This window comes from Nymphalis io, chromosome 29 (assembly GCF_905147045.1).
Source record: "Nymphalis io chromosome 29, ilAglIoxx1.1, whole genome shotgun sequence".
Taxonomy (NCBI): domain Eukaryota; kingdom Metazoa; phylum Arthropoda; class Insecta; order Lepidoptera; family Nymphalidae; genus Nymphalis; species Nymphalis io.
The window spans coordinates 5,894,668-5,912,377 of NC_065916.1; the positions used below are offsets into that span (position 1 = coordinate 5,894,668).

General features: G+C 36.1%; 1 protein-coding gene across 1 annotated transcript; it reads right to left on the reverse strand.

Annotated features, from left to right (window-relative positions):
* Positions 1 to 786: 786 nt before the first annotated feature.
* LOC126779462 (mannosyl-oligosaccharide glucosidase) lies at positions 787 to 17,374 on the reverse strand. The gene is made up of 16 exons (XM_050503440.1): positions 17,053 to 17,374; positions 14,781 to 14,932; positions 13,842 to 14,019; positions 13,358 to 13,514; positions 11,769 to 11,917; positions 11,205 to 11,392; positions 10,721 to 10,876; positions 9,639 to 9,787; positions 9,001 to 9,173; positions 7,681 to 7,811; positions 7,265 to 7,375; positions 6,791 to 6,879; positions 5,935 to 6,054; positions 4,990 to 5,107; positions 3,578 to 3,768; positions 787 to 3,096 (listed from the first exon to the last, which is right to left on the reverse strand). Exons 1-16 carry the CDS (start codon positions 17,272 to 17,274, stop codon positions 2,954 to 2,956), a joined length of 2,427 nt encoding a protein of 808 aa, XP_050359397.1. The 5' UTR covers positions 17,275 to 17,374; the 3' UTR covers positions 787 to 2,953.
* Between the last annotated feature and the right edge of the window lie 336 nt (positions 17,375 to 17,710).

Consider the following 17,710-nt stretch of genomic DNA (forward strand, 5'->3'; position numbering starts at 1 on the left):
CAGAGCGGTGTCGAGGGCGGAGTCTGGAGCTTGGTGGCAGGCTTTGCCTTCCCCCTACTTTGGGACTCTTCTCGACAGTGACTCTTTGCGTGTGACTGGCTCTCCGCCTTGGCTGCGATGTTTGTCAACCACACCGATGTATCTGCCGATCCATGGTGGGTGCCAACGGTCATCACGCATTGAGTTGCGGACGATGCTCGAGGAGATTTCCCCGACACCACGCTCTAAACGACATTGTCCGGAGGGCCTTGGTTTTGGCGAATGTCCCATGCGTCCTGGAACCACCAGGTTTCAGTCGCTCCGATGGCAAGAGACCGGATGGCTTGACACTGGTCCCATGGCAAAGGGGAAGAAGTTTGATATGGGATGCTACCTGTGTCAATACCTTCGCGGCCTCTCACCTGGCCCACACAACACGGACGGCTGGGGCGGCCGCTGAGAGTGCAGCAGCGAGGAAGCGGGATAAGTATGCCCCCTTGTTTAAAAATTATTTATTTGTGCCACTAGCGTTCGAGACATCGGGATGTTGGGGGTCGGATGCCCTTAGTTTAATAAGGGAAATTGGCTGTCGCCTTAGAGAGAGGGGATTTGACAGTCGCTCCGGGTCCTACTTGGCACAAAGGTTGTCCATTGCCATACAGCGCGGAAATGCGGTCTGCATTATGGTCAGCTTTGCGTCGGGTGGGAATCGGGAGGGACTATTTTAAATTTGACTAAAATAATAAAAATTAATAATGTAAATGTACTAAAATGTAAATTATAAAGAATCATTACTCAAATTAAATATATAGTCAAAAATATATATATATATATTAATATTTGTATATTATGGTATAATGTCATTTTGGAATGTGATGTTCACGCCATTACATTAATATTTCGCTTCAATCTTAAGTTACGCCGCGAATTTTACAATTTAATAATTGACAATTTTAGATTTGAAACCATTATATTTTGTTTTAATTGTTTATTATAATTACGAATTGTCACATATTATTATTTAAAAGAAACATTAAACATTTAAAAAATTTAATCACGATAAAAACATTTAATTTGAATACTTTTTATTAAATGAATAAAAATATTAGAAAAATACAACTAATATTAAACTCTGTTAGGAATTTAAACCGCGAAAGATAACTTGGCACTTAATACCTTATGTAATCTGAGATCGTCTTGTAATTCACGTGTAGGTGTGTGTAGTGTGCGTTGTTTGTGTGCGTGTAATATATATAATTATGTGTGTTAATGTATTTTGTGCATTTCCTCGATGCCAGTATATGTATATTGTCTAGATGTTTTAGATTACTCATTTCGACCGTAAGTACTTCAATTTGTACTGTCAACAAAAAAAAAGATTTTTTTTTAAACAATACTAAGTTATATCATTTTGCTGTTAGGCCTTATTTACTTTTTTACAACCATACCCAATTCCTTTGTATAAAACAACATGGCGCTTCCATTTCACACGCATTATATTCGATACAATCATCAACTTACCTTTAAGATTGATAAATATTTTGTCTCCTCACCTAAAAAGTAACTTCAATAACGCACACAGTTACAATCTGCGTTGCACAGAACAGAACATTACACACACAGACGTCTAATAAATACCTGTATAGCGTATATACTTCTTGTTTACATAGACAGCGAATGTATATAGAATACAAACAATATATTTGAAGATATAAGTGGATGAGTTGCTGTCACATTTTTACATAAACATTTCTCTGTATGTAAGTGATAAAGCCGCCTTTGCATAATATATGTACTACTCGTTCTATTGTTTATCTTATGTTTGTAAATTGTGTGCAATAAAGGATTAATAAATAAATAAAATAAATTTTTAATTCTTTCGAATTGTGTATAAAAACTTTAAGAGCTATGGATGAATAGCTTATTTACTATGGTTCTTTCTCTCCGGTTCTATTGTTAGAAAGAGACACAACATAAGGGTCAACACACACTATCAACATCCAGATTATTGACAATTGATATGTACCGACAAGTGATCAACTCAAAAACGAAACTGGTAATTAATTTTAAATCTTTCAACTTTTTTTTTTGTTTCTTCTATTTAGTCTTCAATTATCAAATATTTAAACTTCGCTTACTTTAGCGATTTATACATAGCCTTAACAAATGATAGACAGACCAGGGACGAATTCTACTAATCGATCGATTACGATTCGTTCCCGATTCGATTCCAATCCAACTTTGCATATTCTATATTTATTCGGGTCGGAACCGAACCGATATGATGTTTACATATACCGTTATGTGAAAACCAAACTTAACTGTTAACTTTTATGACAATAGTCGATAATTCAATTAGATAAAATAAAAGGGAAAACGGATAAACGGTAAAAATCACGCTTCGATTCGATTTGGACAAAGTGACAAATTGTTAGTAAAACCGCCCGCCAGTAAAATAATAGGAACAAAATTGAAGTCGCTTGTCAAAGTTGCTTAATCTATCATCCTGTATGACCCTTTAAGAAAGTCAAACACATTACAATACAAATATCTACGTCATTTCCTTATCGACGTGATCACGTGACTTTTATAAGCACGTGTCATTTTCATATATTTTGATATCTTCTACAAATGTATAACTTTGTTTAGGCAGAATAACTCATTGACTTATTGAATGACTACCGTGACAACCAGTAAGGGGAAAACTACATTTATACCTAACGCTAAATTCACAACAATTTATTCACATTTTTTTTTAACCTCGATCCAAAGTTACCGTCTCTAAAAACCTTTATAAATAACTGTCGTGTCACTTCCACGTTACGTGAGATATAGGTAAGAAAGAGACAAAACATTAGGCCCAATACACACTATCAACATTATGATTATTTATAAAATACCATATGATGGTTACCCGTAGTAAGAATAATGATTGGATCGAAGCTCATTTTGGCTTTCAATTCGTTATTGATATTTACAATTGATACTCATCCGCCATGATAAGTGTCACCAGGGCCGTCCAGCCGCTGAACGGTTTGCAGCCGCTGCCGTGTCCGTCTTCCCCGGAGTACTGTTCCCAGAGGTAGCCCGTTCGTTTGTACTCCGACAGTATGTTACCTGGTGGCGAGTTTACATATAGTTGAATATTCATAGGTAGTATAGTTCTAGAACAACTTGATAGCACTCATCAATCATGATTTCATGCATAAATAATAATAATAATATCCTGGGACATTTTTCACACACGGCCATCTGATCCCAAATTAAGCTTGTACAAAGCTTGTGCTATGGAAACCAGACAACTGATATACTACATAAATTATTTTTCTTTTGTAAATACATACTTATATAGATTTTTACACTCAGACTCAGGACAAACAGACATGTTCATGCACACAAATATCTGTCCTGGGTGGGAATCGAACCCACAACCTTCGGCGTGAAAGGCAAGCATCCACCAACCACGTCAACTGGATCGTCGTATAAATATAATTTGAATTGGAATAGTATTGACATGTACCACGAGAAATCAAAATCTATCGTGCTACCCCGACTTATTACGACACTCGACCTCACTAAGCCTCGCCCCCCCACTCACCGACGAGGTTGTCCCGCAGGCGGCGGTGCAGGTCCCGCGCGCGCTGCGCGTGCGGGCCGGCGGCGCGGCCGTAGTGGTGCAGCGCGGACAGCGCCAGGTAGTTGATGTTGACCCACACCTGGCCGCGCCAGTACGGCGGGTCGTGCTCCGTGTTGCGCCGCATGTACAGCGGGGACAGCTTCGACAGCGACCTGAGATAAAACGAGACAGCGATATAGTGATATCTATTTTATATAACACTAGGAAGACAGACAACCAACGAGTGACCTAATCCTCTCATGCCTCATAGACATTGGCACTGTAAAATATATTAACCATTCCTAGCACCGTCAATGCTTTAATAAACACTATGTCGCTAATATGTTTTTTCTATCACACTTAAAACCACACAGCAATACGCAATGATGATTAACGATAGAATAATTCAATGATAAAGTGGTACCTACCCCTAACGATTTGCCTAAAACCCTACCATTAACAAGTTCTTATAAACAGGGCTCCTAATTATCTTATCAAGAGTCATATAAGCGTTATGACTAAACTGTCATTAAAGCTATAAAAGTTTTTTACATTACAGTATTTTTTTTTTATTTTATGATTATATAAATTATTGTAATGTTTATTATTATAATTAATTTGTTGTTATATTATTGATGTTTTTTGTGAATCGATTTATAAATTCCTTATTAATATATAGTATAAGAAGTTAAAATTTCATGACATAACATAGCGGCCTGTAGTGCTAAATGTACTCACTTATGCCTTACCAATATAAAATGCACATTACCAACTGGCTTCTTGATTTTCGGCTATCATGAGACTGAGTTATTACTAAAACGATAAATATAACATTGACCTTACTTATTTTTCCTTCCTACCCCATCCTTTCCTTATTATATTTAGGTATATAAATATTATATTTTGTTAAATTAAATTATATCCTATTTTGTTTACATTGTAACAGCCTGTTAATGTCCCACTGCTGAGCTAAGGTCTTTCTCTTCCTTTTGAGGAGAAGGTTTGGAGCTTATTCCACCACGCTGCTCCAATGCGGGTTGGTAGAATACACATGTGGCAGAATTTCAATGAAATTAGACACATGCAGGTTTCCTCACGATGTTTTCCTTCACCGTTCATATTTACAATGAACAAATAATAAATAAATGTGCTGTCGAATTGGAGGGCGTTAGTAGCTCCGACACAGTTTTATACTATCGTAGTTACCATCGTATATATTGTTAATAATATGTATAATTTGTTCAAAATAAATAAATATTTTTTCCTAACATCATTAAAAATGCGATAGTGAATCTATTTAAACGTATTATCGTAACACCAAACCCCCCCCCCCCCTCAATAAAACGCTAGCGAAGCCTGGGCTGGAAATTAGTCTTCTATAAATGTATTTGTACCTTAATCCATAAGGTGACCACAATAGCTCCGGTTTGTCCAGCATCTCCAATATTTTACCCAACTTCTCGCTCTCCGGCTTCAAGACCTTCAAGAGCATCGGGAACAGTGATACGTAGCCTGAAAATAAAAAAATATGATATAATAAAAGAACGCAAAATGATAATACGAAACAGCAGCGCTGTAGATTATTCTATAAGAACAAACTCGATACCGCAGAAAACGGTCGTGAAATGTCATATAGTGATATGCGACTTTGACCGTAATAATTATAACAATACAAGAACCAAAATAGTATATCACCATAAGACGGTTGTCAAGATTTCACGGGTGTTTAATGAAGTGAGTTCTTACAGTATAGCGATGCTGAAAACCGGCTTTGATGCTTTTAAATGTTTTCAGGTTTTATGACCCGGGGACTGTCCAGCATGAATTTTCCGATAATTTGACTGCATATTGTAGAACAGCAATATAATAATTGGTGTGAGTGCAGAGGTACTCGAGAATTGATGTGTAAATAACAAATCTTATGCTGACATCATCTGACGCTCGAAATCTTACGTGACGTCACTTGACATTCAAAGTCTTATGCTTACTCATCTGACAATCGTTACCCCCCCCCCCCTACCGTGTACCGAGCGCTAAGATGTTTTTACATCATTCATGTACCAGGAGATCATAAATAGTAAGAAGGACTAATGCCGTCAGCACATCGCCTTTTTAGTTGTACTCCATATTTGGCATGACGAAATCATAACAATTTCTTATTCGAATATTGTAATACATTAATCAATCAGTCAGCACAGGGTACTCAAACAATTGTGACGTGACTTAAATAAAAATATATTATTTATTCTGTCTTTGAGTATTGGCCAGCCACATACCTGGATCCGTCTCTCAATAATATACGCCTCAGTATCTCAAGATATCCTATACGCTATACTCACCGAACGCGGACGTCACCAATCTTGGTTGTGGAGCGATTGTCACGCTCCGAACCACTTTGGCGCCTTCCTGCTGGTTCTTGCCATGTTGTTTGACGAATCGAACGCCGTCCGTGTGTAAACCTAGAGGGGGGGTATATATTAGCAGAATATTTTTAAATAAATCTACATTAACAGTACAGTAACAGCCTGTCAATGTCCCACTGCTGGGCTAAGGCCTCCCTTTTGAGGAGAAGGTTTTGGAGCTTATTCCACCATGCTTCTCCAGTGCGGGTTGGTAGAATACGCATGTGGCAATACGATGTTTTCCTTCGCCTGTTGGTAAAATTAGACACATGCAGGTTTCCTCACGATGTTTTCCTTCACCGTCAAGCACGAGATGAATTATAATCACAAATTAAGCACAAGAAAATTCAGCGGTGCTTGCCCGGGTTTGAACCCAAGATCATCTGTTAAGACTCACGCGTTCTTAACACTGGTCCATCTCAGTCGTTATTATTTATTTGTATACAATACAGTATTCTTATTTTGCCTCGCCAAAACGATTGAGTGTAAAAAGCTGAAATTTGGAACATAATTTTTTTTTATAAATCAGCAAGAAATGTTTTTTGGAAATATCCTCCTAAGAAGTTGACTTTTAATAAATTAGCTCGTACGAATTCGAGATGGACAGCCAGTTTAGACAGACAGACAAACAAACGTGGCGGGGCACTATATTTTATAATATTAGTTAAATCACCAAAAAACGCCATAAATACTGTAACTATTTCGATGACATTTTAACTATTTTCCATAATGTTCTAGCATTACAGACAAGATGGCCACTAGCCAATATCTAAATACATTTCAGTTCATTTACCGTAATCGGCATATGTCTGCGTATGCGACGACCAGTGCAGCTCGTTCAATAGATCTTCATCGCCGAGCTGATCACGCACCGCTTCGAATCTGGAGCAATGTGTTGTTTAATCAGTAATAATAATAATAATTTATTGTGAAAAACATAGCCTTACAAATAAATACATTTTTTATATAACAAAGTAAAAAATAAATAAGTTAATAACAACACAATTATAATATACAATGTATCTATGTACAATTTATGTATGTATATATGTCTAACATAGCTTTAACAGTAACAGCCCGTGCATGTCCCACTGCTGGGCTAAGGCCTCCTCTCCCTTTTTTGAGGTCAAGGTATGGCGCTTATACATAGCTTTATGCTAGGCTAATGAGTGGTAGTCAGTTAAACTAGATTGTCAGGTGAAATGACACATTAAAATCACAGACGGACATTTTTTTTTTTTTTTTATCTGAATAGATTTGTACATACTTCTCAGTGTCCCGCTCGAGCACCCTTGCGATGGTGGCCATCGCGTCCGCAGCCGCGTACATCCAGCAACGCAGGTCCACGTGGCGTTCTATATCCGACGGATGGGACGCCCTGGAAAATAAATAGCATCACATTGATTTTTCTGGCAATCAATAATTAGAATTTAAATAATTTATTGGTGGTAGGGCTTTGTGAAAGTTCGTCTGGGTAGGTACCACCCACTCATCAGATATTCTACCGCAAAACAGCAGTACTTGTTATTGTTGTGTTCCGGTTTGAAGGTTTGAATTCTGTCTTCTTCTTTCGAATGTCAAATCAATAATGACAGAAAGAGCGAAATCTATGTTTTTGTATTTGAATAAATGCATTTAAATTACAGTTTGACACTTGCCCAGCTAATTTCAACTTAATCATACCTTGGATAGTCATCCAGGCCCGACGTCAAAGTCTTAGGATTCAGCTGCAAGCCGTCGTCTTCCCTACCACGCCACCTGTATGACGTGAGCTCTTCCCCTTTCTGGGTTGTCTGGAACCACTGGTACCACGCCTGGAATATAAACGAATGAACAGTGTTTATTATACCATATTGTTCTTTTAAAATCATTTGTATTGACTGACTTTAACACAGCCAAAACTACTGTATCTAGAAAGCTTATATTTGGAATATAAGTTTATTTTATAGCGGAGGCATCAGCTAAGGAAAGATTGGTAAGCTTTAATGGCGGAATTAGAAAAACTACAATATCCGGTTCCCAGAGGACCATCTTTATGGAATAAACTCTGAAACAATCTTTACTAGACAGCGCGACTTATTATTTTTTAATTTAAAATAGGTAGGCAGACGTGAAGCACTGACATTGTAAGAAACATTAACCATCCCTTACATCGTCAATGCGCAACCAATTTAGGGAACTAAGATGTCTCTTGTGCCACAAGTTACATAGGTTCAATAACAGCCTGTTAATGTCCCACTGCTGGGCTAAGGCCTCCCTTTTGAGGAGAAGGTTTGGAGCTTATTCCACCACGCTGCTCCAATGTGGGTTGGTAGAATACGCATGTGGCAATACGATGTTTTCCTTCGCCGTTAAGCACGAAATGAATTATAAACACAAATTAAGCACATCAAAATTCAGTTGAGCCAGTGGTGGTAGGGCTTTGTGAAAGTTCGTCTGGGTAGGTACCACCCACTCATCAGATATTCTACCGCAAAACAGCAATACTTGATATTGTTGTGTTCCGGTTTGAAGGGTGAGTGAGCCAGTGTAATTACAGGCACAAGGGACATAAAATCTTAGTTCCCAAGGTTGGTGGCGCATTGGATATGTAAGCGATGGTTGACATTTCTTACAATGCCAATGTCTAAGAGCGTTGGTGACCACTTACCATCAGGTGGCCCATATGCTCGTCCGCCTTCCTATTCTATAAAAAAAAAAAAAAAAAAAATTACAGGCACAAGGGACATAAAATCTTAGTTCCCAAGGTTGGTGGCGCATTGGCTATGTAAGCGATGGTTGACATTTCTTACAATGCCAATGTCTAAGGGCGTTTGGTGACCACTCACCATCAGGTGGCCCATATGCTCGTCCGCCTTCCTATTCTATAAAAAAAAAAGTTCTTACCACTAGACCATCTCGGCTTTAGTTCATATAGGTTCACTACCTACTTAGAGGGAGTGTGTGACTGCCTGTGTAGGCCGAGTCAAGTTTCAAAATGTTTATTTAAAGCGCTCTCGTTACCTGTAATCTCGGAAACATGCGGTCGAGGGTGTGTCTGCTCGCGAAGCGGTGTTCAAACATCTGCGGCTTGGTCCGAACGAGCCTCGCTATCTGCAGCAGCAACATCGGCGGGTTTGCAGCCGCGTTACTTTGCACTACGAACTCCTTGGGGACTCTTGCCAACGCCTCCGCTCCTGGTACAATCGGAACGATATTGCGGTGTACTCCATATTAGTTATATAAGTTCGATTACCATTCGAAAAAAAATGTTTCTGAGAATAACGCATGAGCATGCCTCGCTGAGCAGACTCTATCATCTCAATTTTAAATCAAAGTATGTAGATTCGATTCAGGCTGGAGTTATTACGAAACCAATGAAAAAAACGCATCCCAATACCTCATGATGGAGTTGAAATTCAAGAAATTATGGTAACATGATGTGAACAAGATGGCGGCGCAAACGGCGGTCGCTCAAGGTCGCAAACTCGAAATATTTATCAGGACATTAAAGTATTTACCAAATTTACCGTACTTTTGTAAGGCATAACCTACCACCTTCGTCTCGATATGTAGGATTAATCATTCTATATTTACTTAATACTTTTTTGGTCTTATGACGGGTATTAAAAACCAAGGTCTTAAAAAAACAAACAACTCACCTAAGATTTGCTCACGTGGTATCCAACCCTCGACATTGATGAGGTCCAGCCAGTGAGCTGCTATATCCAGTTGAATTTCTGGAGACCACTTCCCTATCAGCAACCCGTGGAAACCCTCGTCCCAGAGGAAGCCTCGGGGGAAGAATGATCTGAAAACAAAAGCGCATGAGATTAGTTTCAATTATGCGCCCGTGCATATAAAATTTTTAGTTCAGTTTATGTATGTTAAACTAAAATTTTGCCAGTTTTTTTTTTAAATATAAACAATAAAACATACAAATTATATCTTATACAAGATCTTATATACTTTTGAAATATTTAACAAAGGTTGAATTAAATCAAAATATAAAGCATGATACCTTCTCCTCAAAAAGGAAGAGGAGGCCTTAGCCCAGCAGTGGGACATTAACAGGCTGTTACTGGTTACTGATTACTGCGGTAACTTTATGCACACCGGTTTGGAATATAACAAAATAATCAGTACTCAATATAAATCCAGTTTTTATATTATAATAAAGAAATGTAACGTTTAACAACCCCCTATCTACTTATGCGAGCCTGGTATTTTTGATTTGTAAACATCTTAGCGCTTGCAACTTGAGGACACTGAGAGCTCCATTATAAGTGACATCAATTCTACCTTGGCACTCACACCATTTTTTTAATTCATTTATAAATTGGCAATCAAACCTTCAATTTGCCACCAACCATTAAATCTTTTTTTTTATAGAATAGGAAGGCGGACGAGCATATGGGCCACCTGATGGTAAGTGGTCACCAAACGCCCTTAGACATTGGCATTGTAAGAAATGTCAACCATCGCTTACGTAGCTAATGCACAACCAACCTTGAGAACTAAGATTTTATGTCCCTTGTGCCTGTAATTACACTGGCTCACTCACCCTTCAAACCGGAACACAACAATATCAAGTATTGCTGTTTTGCAGTAAAATATCTGATGAGTGGGTGGTACCTACCCAGACGAGCTGGCACAAAGCCCTACCGCCAGTAATTCTTAACCCCACCGAACCCACACCAACCCTCAACCACAATTACATATTAACGAATCCGTCTAAACCAACCTGCTTGGTACAGCTGTATACAGCGGCGCCCGCCAGTACGGAACCGGCTCCTTGGTGTACTGCGACTGCACTCGACTCGCTCCGTAGAAATAGCCGATACCACCAATCATGTTGGACATCGCAGCCTTTGCTATCGTGACGTCTTCGTCTGAATATCTGGAATGGATCATTTTATATTTATTAATTACTTTTTCAATCTTATGATATCCTAGTACCCGGAAATTAAAATCAATGATGACAGAAAGAGCTAAATATGTTTTAAACTAAAAAGCACACCACAATGTTTATAAGTAAATCCCATAGTTTCATTAATAAAATAAATTATATTTTTGCTACTTGCGATACACACACAGAGAAGCAACGAAACCGCTGAACTGATTTTGATAAAACTCGATTTGAAACTCCCCATCCCCCAAAACTCGGGTGAAACTGCGTGCAAAGACTATTATTATTAAAAAGTCAACTTTAAAATATTATCTCTCACCCTTTCTCCTTCAACTTGAACTCATTTTCGAATTTCTCATCAAACTCCTTCCTGTAATTGTCCAATGCTTTTGAGTATTCATCACCTTTCAGCGGAGGAGCGGGAAAATCCTCAGTAGAGTATACGACATCAAGCACAAACGGCGTCTCTATCAACATTTGTATTGGAACGAAGTTAATACCTTTGTCCTGTAAAATAAAAAGTGAAATAATTAAAAAAAAAATTTAGGACTTTCAATTTGAATTTCTCCTTTCCCCTTATAAAATAAATACTTTTTTAAATGTGATTAGCCACTGTAAGGCAAAAAGAATATCTTAGTTCCCATGTTGGGTGGGGCTATTAACGGTGTAAGGAATTATGTATATTTCTTAAAGTTCCAATGTCTAATATAAGTGGTAGCGCTTCGTGAAAGATCGTCTACATAGGTGCCACCCACTCATCAGATATTCTATAGCAAATGCTTATTGTTGATTTGAAGGGTAAGCGAGCTAGTTTAACCATAGGCTAAAGCGCCAATGTCTGTGAGCTATGGCGACCACAAAAATAGCTTTCAGCATAACTTACCTTCTCATTGAGCTCATCATCTTGTCCTAATACAGCTAACCGACCAAAGTGTGGATGTTTCTCGACTTTTAATAACGAGTAGAACTTCTCTTTGAGAAGATGGAGTCCTGAGCAGTGAGCTTCTGAATACGAAGTATGGATAAGCTTACCTGAAGCAAAAATATAAATGATTGGTCAAAGTCGATCATAATCATCATTGAAAATTTGTGGAATATATATATATATATATATGTCACGGATTCAATTGGATTGCCATTTTAATGGCCGCCATTGTCGTCCAATATGTTGATTTTATTAAACATTACCACCATTGTAATAAGTGACGTCGTATACCCGCTTAAATTTATTATCTCTGACACGTATATATATATATATATATTTATATTATATATATTAGTCGTATAAAATATATATATATTTATATATATATTAGTCGTATAAAAATATATATATATTTATATATATATTAGTCGTATAAAAATAAACAGTATAAATAAAATTCGTCTCCACTCCATGACTTGTTAATTTTGCCTACCGGTTAATTTCGGTTGTAAAATTTTATTGCTTTTTGTATACTGCTTTACAAAACAATTTTAAGCAATCCGCGTAAGGTTGAATTTGCAAAAAAATTGTTTATGGTATAACTCCAGCTACTTATATAGAATTGCCGAGTAGACTTGCGCAAACTATATAATTAGGAAGAAAAGAGTGTTATATATATTTTCGCTTTAAGATATATATTACTCTTCTATATCTCGCTCAGAACGAGAACAGAACGAAGTAAACAAATATAAAGAGCTATTTGATAATGAGCTCGGGATTGTGTTACCAGACGTCACATAATAAATAACACACCATTACGAAAATAGCTGACGCAATTATTGTATTATAATTTCCAAAATTATAATTTATATATAAGTATCCAATTAAAAAGTATCAGATAAATTATTTTTATGTTTATATATATTATTCTTATAATTTAGTTCAATTCAGTAAGTTGTTTGAAAAAAAAAAAGAAAAAGATTGAAATAAATAAATGGAAATTAATAATAGTCGAAATATATATTTCCTTTATTTATTATTTTAATTTTTGTATGGCGTACTAGAGTTTCAAGGTCTATGCTAAATTTTACAGCCCTGATCATTTTTAAAGTCTGGCAACACTGCATTCAGAACACAACCGACATATTTTTATTCATCTAATCCGTATCGGTCATAACTCGCTCTCGCTTTGAGTTAATCTGAATTCAATCTTATAATTAGAATATTAAGATATAGTTTAGGAAATCGTGCTGATATACTCGCTGATATTACCGCAAAATATCTTTTATATATCGCGCTCGCGAGCGACACAAGTCTATTGCCGAGTGTGGTGAGTTTGGTGACAGTTTCGAGTGTTAATTTTGTTCGTGACTGTGACAATATCAACTGTTATCCATAACTTTTTTTAAAACATGCAAATTGTTTATGGTCGCATTTTGAACTAACACTTGTAATAAGAAATTAATTTCATATTAGAAATAGAAGGTCACACCAAGACTGAACTTAGTAAAATGTACAAGGGTATCATATCTAGCAGGAGATCTCACCAGAATAAGGTAATAAGTGAACTTTGAAGTTGCCAATTGCAGGCGTGTGGCCCCTTATGGCCCCATACTCGGCCCACAGTATCGAATGTTCATCAGCTCCCAACGATTCGTCCAATGCACCGTACCAAATCAAAACGATGGGGGTGTTTTCTTTGCCCTAAAAATGAATACAATCTTTATTGATGTGAAACATCTATGGGGCAGCATTGCACGGGAGCGTAAAAACTTTGGAGGTAGTCCTCGGTAAACCTTTTAACAGAAAAACTTAATAATTTTTTACTGGCTCAAAATGGGGTTTGAGGCCAGGCTCTCAAAATGAAGCTTATAATACAAACAATTTTTGTAAGCGCAAGCACATATTAATATAGGTAGCAGGTATACTGTCGCGCTGACCAGTAAAGACTGATAAGAAAATGTATTTAGAATTATTGGCATCAGGTGGCAGTTGTTCCTCTGCCAGGCGGATTATTTTTAAGAATCTTACCGTAGCTGTAATATTAATTCGTGCTGTCCATTGTCCTCCGTACTCCCCACCAGACGACTTAATGAAGGAGGTGTGTATATCATGGGGTGGATCTGATACAATCTGTTCACCAAAGTTGACTCCGTCATGTCTCAACCACCCATAAGTAGGTAGGTTATCATTCTGCTCACACCAATGCCTGAAATAAAATAAAGAAAAACTGTAATGTACATGTACAAACAATGCAACGATTATGATTAGTTTAACTTTAATAAAAGAAAACTTTGTGTTGTAATTTTGAAAATAACAATAATGAAGACTGGTTTTTGGATTTTTCCTTTAGCTGGCTGATGCAATAAGCTAGTTCGATCTTCACCTAAACTTGAAATAGGGTTTCTAAGAGATGAAAAGTAATAGGAGGCTGCTCGGCTGAACAATTTTTTTTTTTAATAGAATAGGAAGACGGTCGAGCATATGGGCCACCTGATAGTAAGTGGTCACCAACGCCCATAGACACTGGCATTGTAAGAAATGTTAACCATCGCTTACATCACCAATGCGCCACCAACCTTGTGAACTAAAATGTTATGTCGCTTGTGCCTGTACTGACACTAGCTCACTCACCCTTCAAACCGGAACACAACAATACCAAGTACTGCTATTTTGCGGTAGAATATCTGATGAGTGGATGGTACCTACCCAGACGAGCTTGCACAAAGCTCTACCACCAGTGAAAAATTAAATCACTTCGCTCCAATGAACCTCAGAACGCTTTTCATCACTCTGAACATGAGATAAAATATAAAAACAAATTAAGCAAATGAAAATTCAGTAGTACTTGCCCGGTTTTAACCGTACAATTTAGGATTCCCATCAACACTAGGCCATCTCGAGGGAAATTAGGTCTTGGTAAAATTATTTCTAAACAAACAATGTATAACAGTTAAAATTTCAAGTTACCGTATCCCCTTATGGGCTGCTGCAGCAAGTTCGTACCACATAATCCCAAACACTGGGGACCGTGGTTCTCGGCTCTTGACTCCGAAATATACTCCAGGACGGTATGTACCCCAATACCTGTCTGGTACTGAGAGTCCTGTTTGTTGAACTGCCTGAAAAAATATATTGTTACATACATTTATAGCTATAATTTATATTTTTGTTAAATTATATTGCATTTGTTAATGTTTAAAATGAACAAATTATAAGTAAATGAGTTGTTGAATCAGAGGGCGTTAGTAAATATGACACAGTTTCATACTTGTTCACTACTATAATGTGTTTTGTTAAATTAAACCACACTATACTTGATAAGGCCACGCTTTATTGAAATTTTCTTTGAAACTTCATTTTTTTTTTAAGTGCACAATGACTGAGTACAACTTCTGAAAATTAGAATGATTATTTTACGAACTTTAATATTCGAGAATACTATTGTAGTTACTATTGAATATATTATTTGTTATACATATTAATCGTTCAGAAGAAAATATGTTAATATTAAAGCCGCTATAGGGTACATGCATTGAACTTAGGTTACTTTGCATTATTGAGCATTAATTTCCAACGGCAGATTTGTATGGGCGTGATAAGTGTTATGTATCCCATGTCCTTTCTGTAACCCAGACAATGTGCAGTGCCAAAGAGTAATGATCTTTTTTTTAATTTAAAACATCAGATCCATTAATTTATTTAATTTATAAAAATATATGTATATAGTGTGACAAATGAATAACACCACTAGTCATATCAACAAGACTTTTTTTAGTACACCAAAGTTTAATCAGTTCAAAAATATTAATTGTACACAATTCAGATTGACGCTGTGTTTACTGATTACTCAAAAGCATTCAATAAAATTCCACACTCGTTATTACTTAAAAAACTCGAATATATTGGTATACACGGCGATTTGCTAAGATGGATAACATCATATTTCCGTGACAGAACTCAAGCATTTACTGTTAAAGGACACTTCTCTAGTTTTGTCCCCATAACATCTGGAGTTCCTCAGGGCTCTCATCTCGGTCCCCTATTCTTTAACATTTTCATTAATGATATACTGAAAAATTTTCAAAATCCTAACATACTTCTATATGCCGATGATACTAAACTATTTAAAATCATAAAAAAGTGATGATTGCTCAAATTTGCAAAATGATTTAGATATTTTAGTGGAATATTGTTCACCTAACGGCCTACATCTTAATTTTGATAAGTGCTATATTATAACATTTTCTAGAAAAAAAAATCTAATTTAATTTGATTACACAATTTCCAATCATTTAATTAAGAGGGTAACTGAGGTTAGGGACCTAGGAGTGCTCCTAGATTCAAACTAAATATTTGACAGGCATGTGAATAAAATTATCGCAAAAGCTTACAGTATGTTGGGTTTCATATTTCGCCAGTAAAGAGACTTTAAAAATATCAATACACATAATGTCCTATATAGCTCATACGTAAAATCTAATTTGGAATTCGCTTTAACAGTTTGGAATCCACAATACTCAAAGTATATTATGACTATCGAAAACGTTCAGAATAAATTTATTAGAAGATTAACGCGTCAGTTTGGATCTAACTCTATTAATAAGCTTAATATTTTGTCACTAGAGAAACGTAGGGAACGCAAAGATCAGATTTTTCTTTACAAAATTGTAAATAATTTTGTCGATTCAATGTACTTAGTCAACAATATTAATATCAAGTGTCAACATTGATAACATCAACATTCATTCATCATTGTCAACATTCCATTGCCCGTTCAAAACATACCTTTTATGTTCTTATGTGTAGAACACTAAACGAAACTATGCTAAAAATCACTTTTTGGTAAGAGCAACTGACAATTATAATAAACGTTACACTAATATAGATATCTTTAACTAAATTTATTTAAGTTCTTAGAAGCCTTAAAAAACTGTATTTGTCATTAATATTCTTATCATTTTTTTTTTGTTGTTTTGCTTTCTGTTCTTTTTAAATTACTTGTTAATACTTTATTTTACATATTTTTTACTTGCTAAATAACTTGTTCTGGTTAGGTTCACTCCATGTTTCAACGTTAAAGTGGAAACTTTGTTGGACTGGTTATGTGCGACTTATTTTGTTATCAAATGTTTATGTGTTATATTATGCTATATGTTTCCCAAATAAATAAATAAATAAAAATAAATAAATAAACAATCAAAAGCAAATACAAATATAACATTACACTTAAAATAATCACCTTTTCATCATCAAGTGGAGTGTTGACTCTCGTCTCCAGGTAACCTAAAGTGCCCACGTACACAGCTATGAGAAAACAGATAACTCCTAAAACGGTCTTCCATATAGAAAACCAGTGAAATGTATCTCTAGCGTTAGAACTCTCGCTGGCAGCCGAACTCGAACCTGACTCGTTATTATTACCATGTTTATGTAGAACATTCGTCTTCCTGTGCTTAACCATAGTGATGAAACATTTAACTAATGATTTGTATTCAAGATTATTTAATAAAATCTTTTAATCATAAAATATTTGATAAGACTCTGCTCACCGATAACTCAAATTTGCAAAGTTGCAGACGTCAATATCTTTGTCTGTTTGACATATATCTGACATGGTCAATTCGAAATTGTTTCGTTCTGAAATTTAGAATTCGTATTTACTTTTGTAATTGTACAATACAAGTTTAAATTATTTAAACCCATAATAAATATACAACAAAACACTCAATTAGGTTGAGTGTTTGGTTAAATTTTCGCGCAAACTAAGGCCAAAAATAATATGGAGTTTGTGATATTTCATTAGTAAAGAAGCCAAAGATAACAAGTTTAAATCAATCTAATAAGAATTCTATCCTCCTTTTTTTAACTCTGTTAAAAATAATACTTATTGTGTAAAG

Bases quoted from the DNA above. Each gene is read 5' to 3' on its own strand.
- LOC126779462 (XM_050503440.1), bottom strand. From the start codon at position 17,274: ATGGTTAAGCACAGGAAGACGAATGTTCTACATAAACATGGTAATAAT. The intron at 9,788-10,720 runs GTTGGTTTAGAC...TTTTGTTTTCAG, and splicing joins TATACAGCTGTACCAAGCAG to ATCATTCTTCCCCCGAGGCT. The intron at 6,055-6,790 runs GTAAATGAACTG...CCCCCCCTCTAG, and splicing joins GCAGACATATGCCGATTACG to GTTTACACACGGACGGCGTT.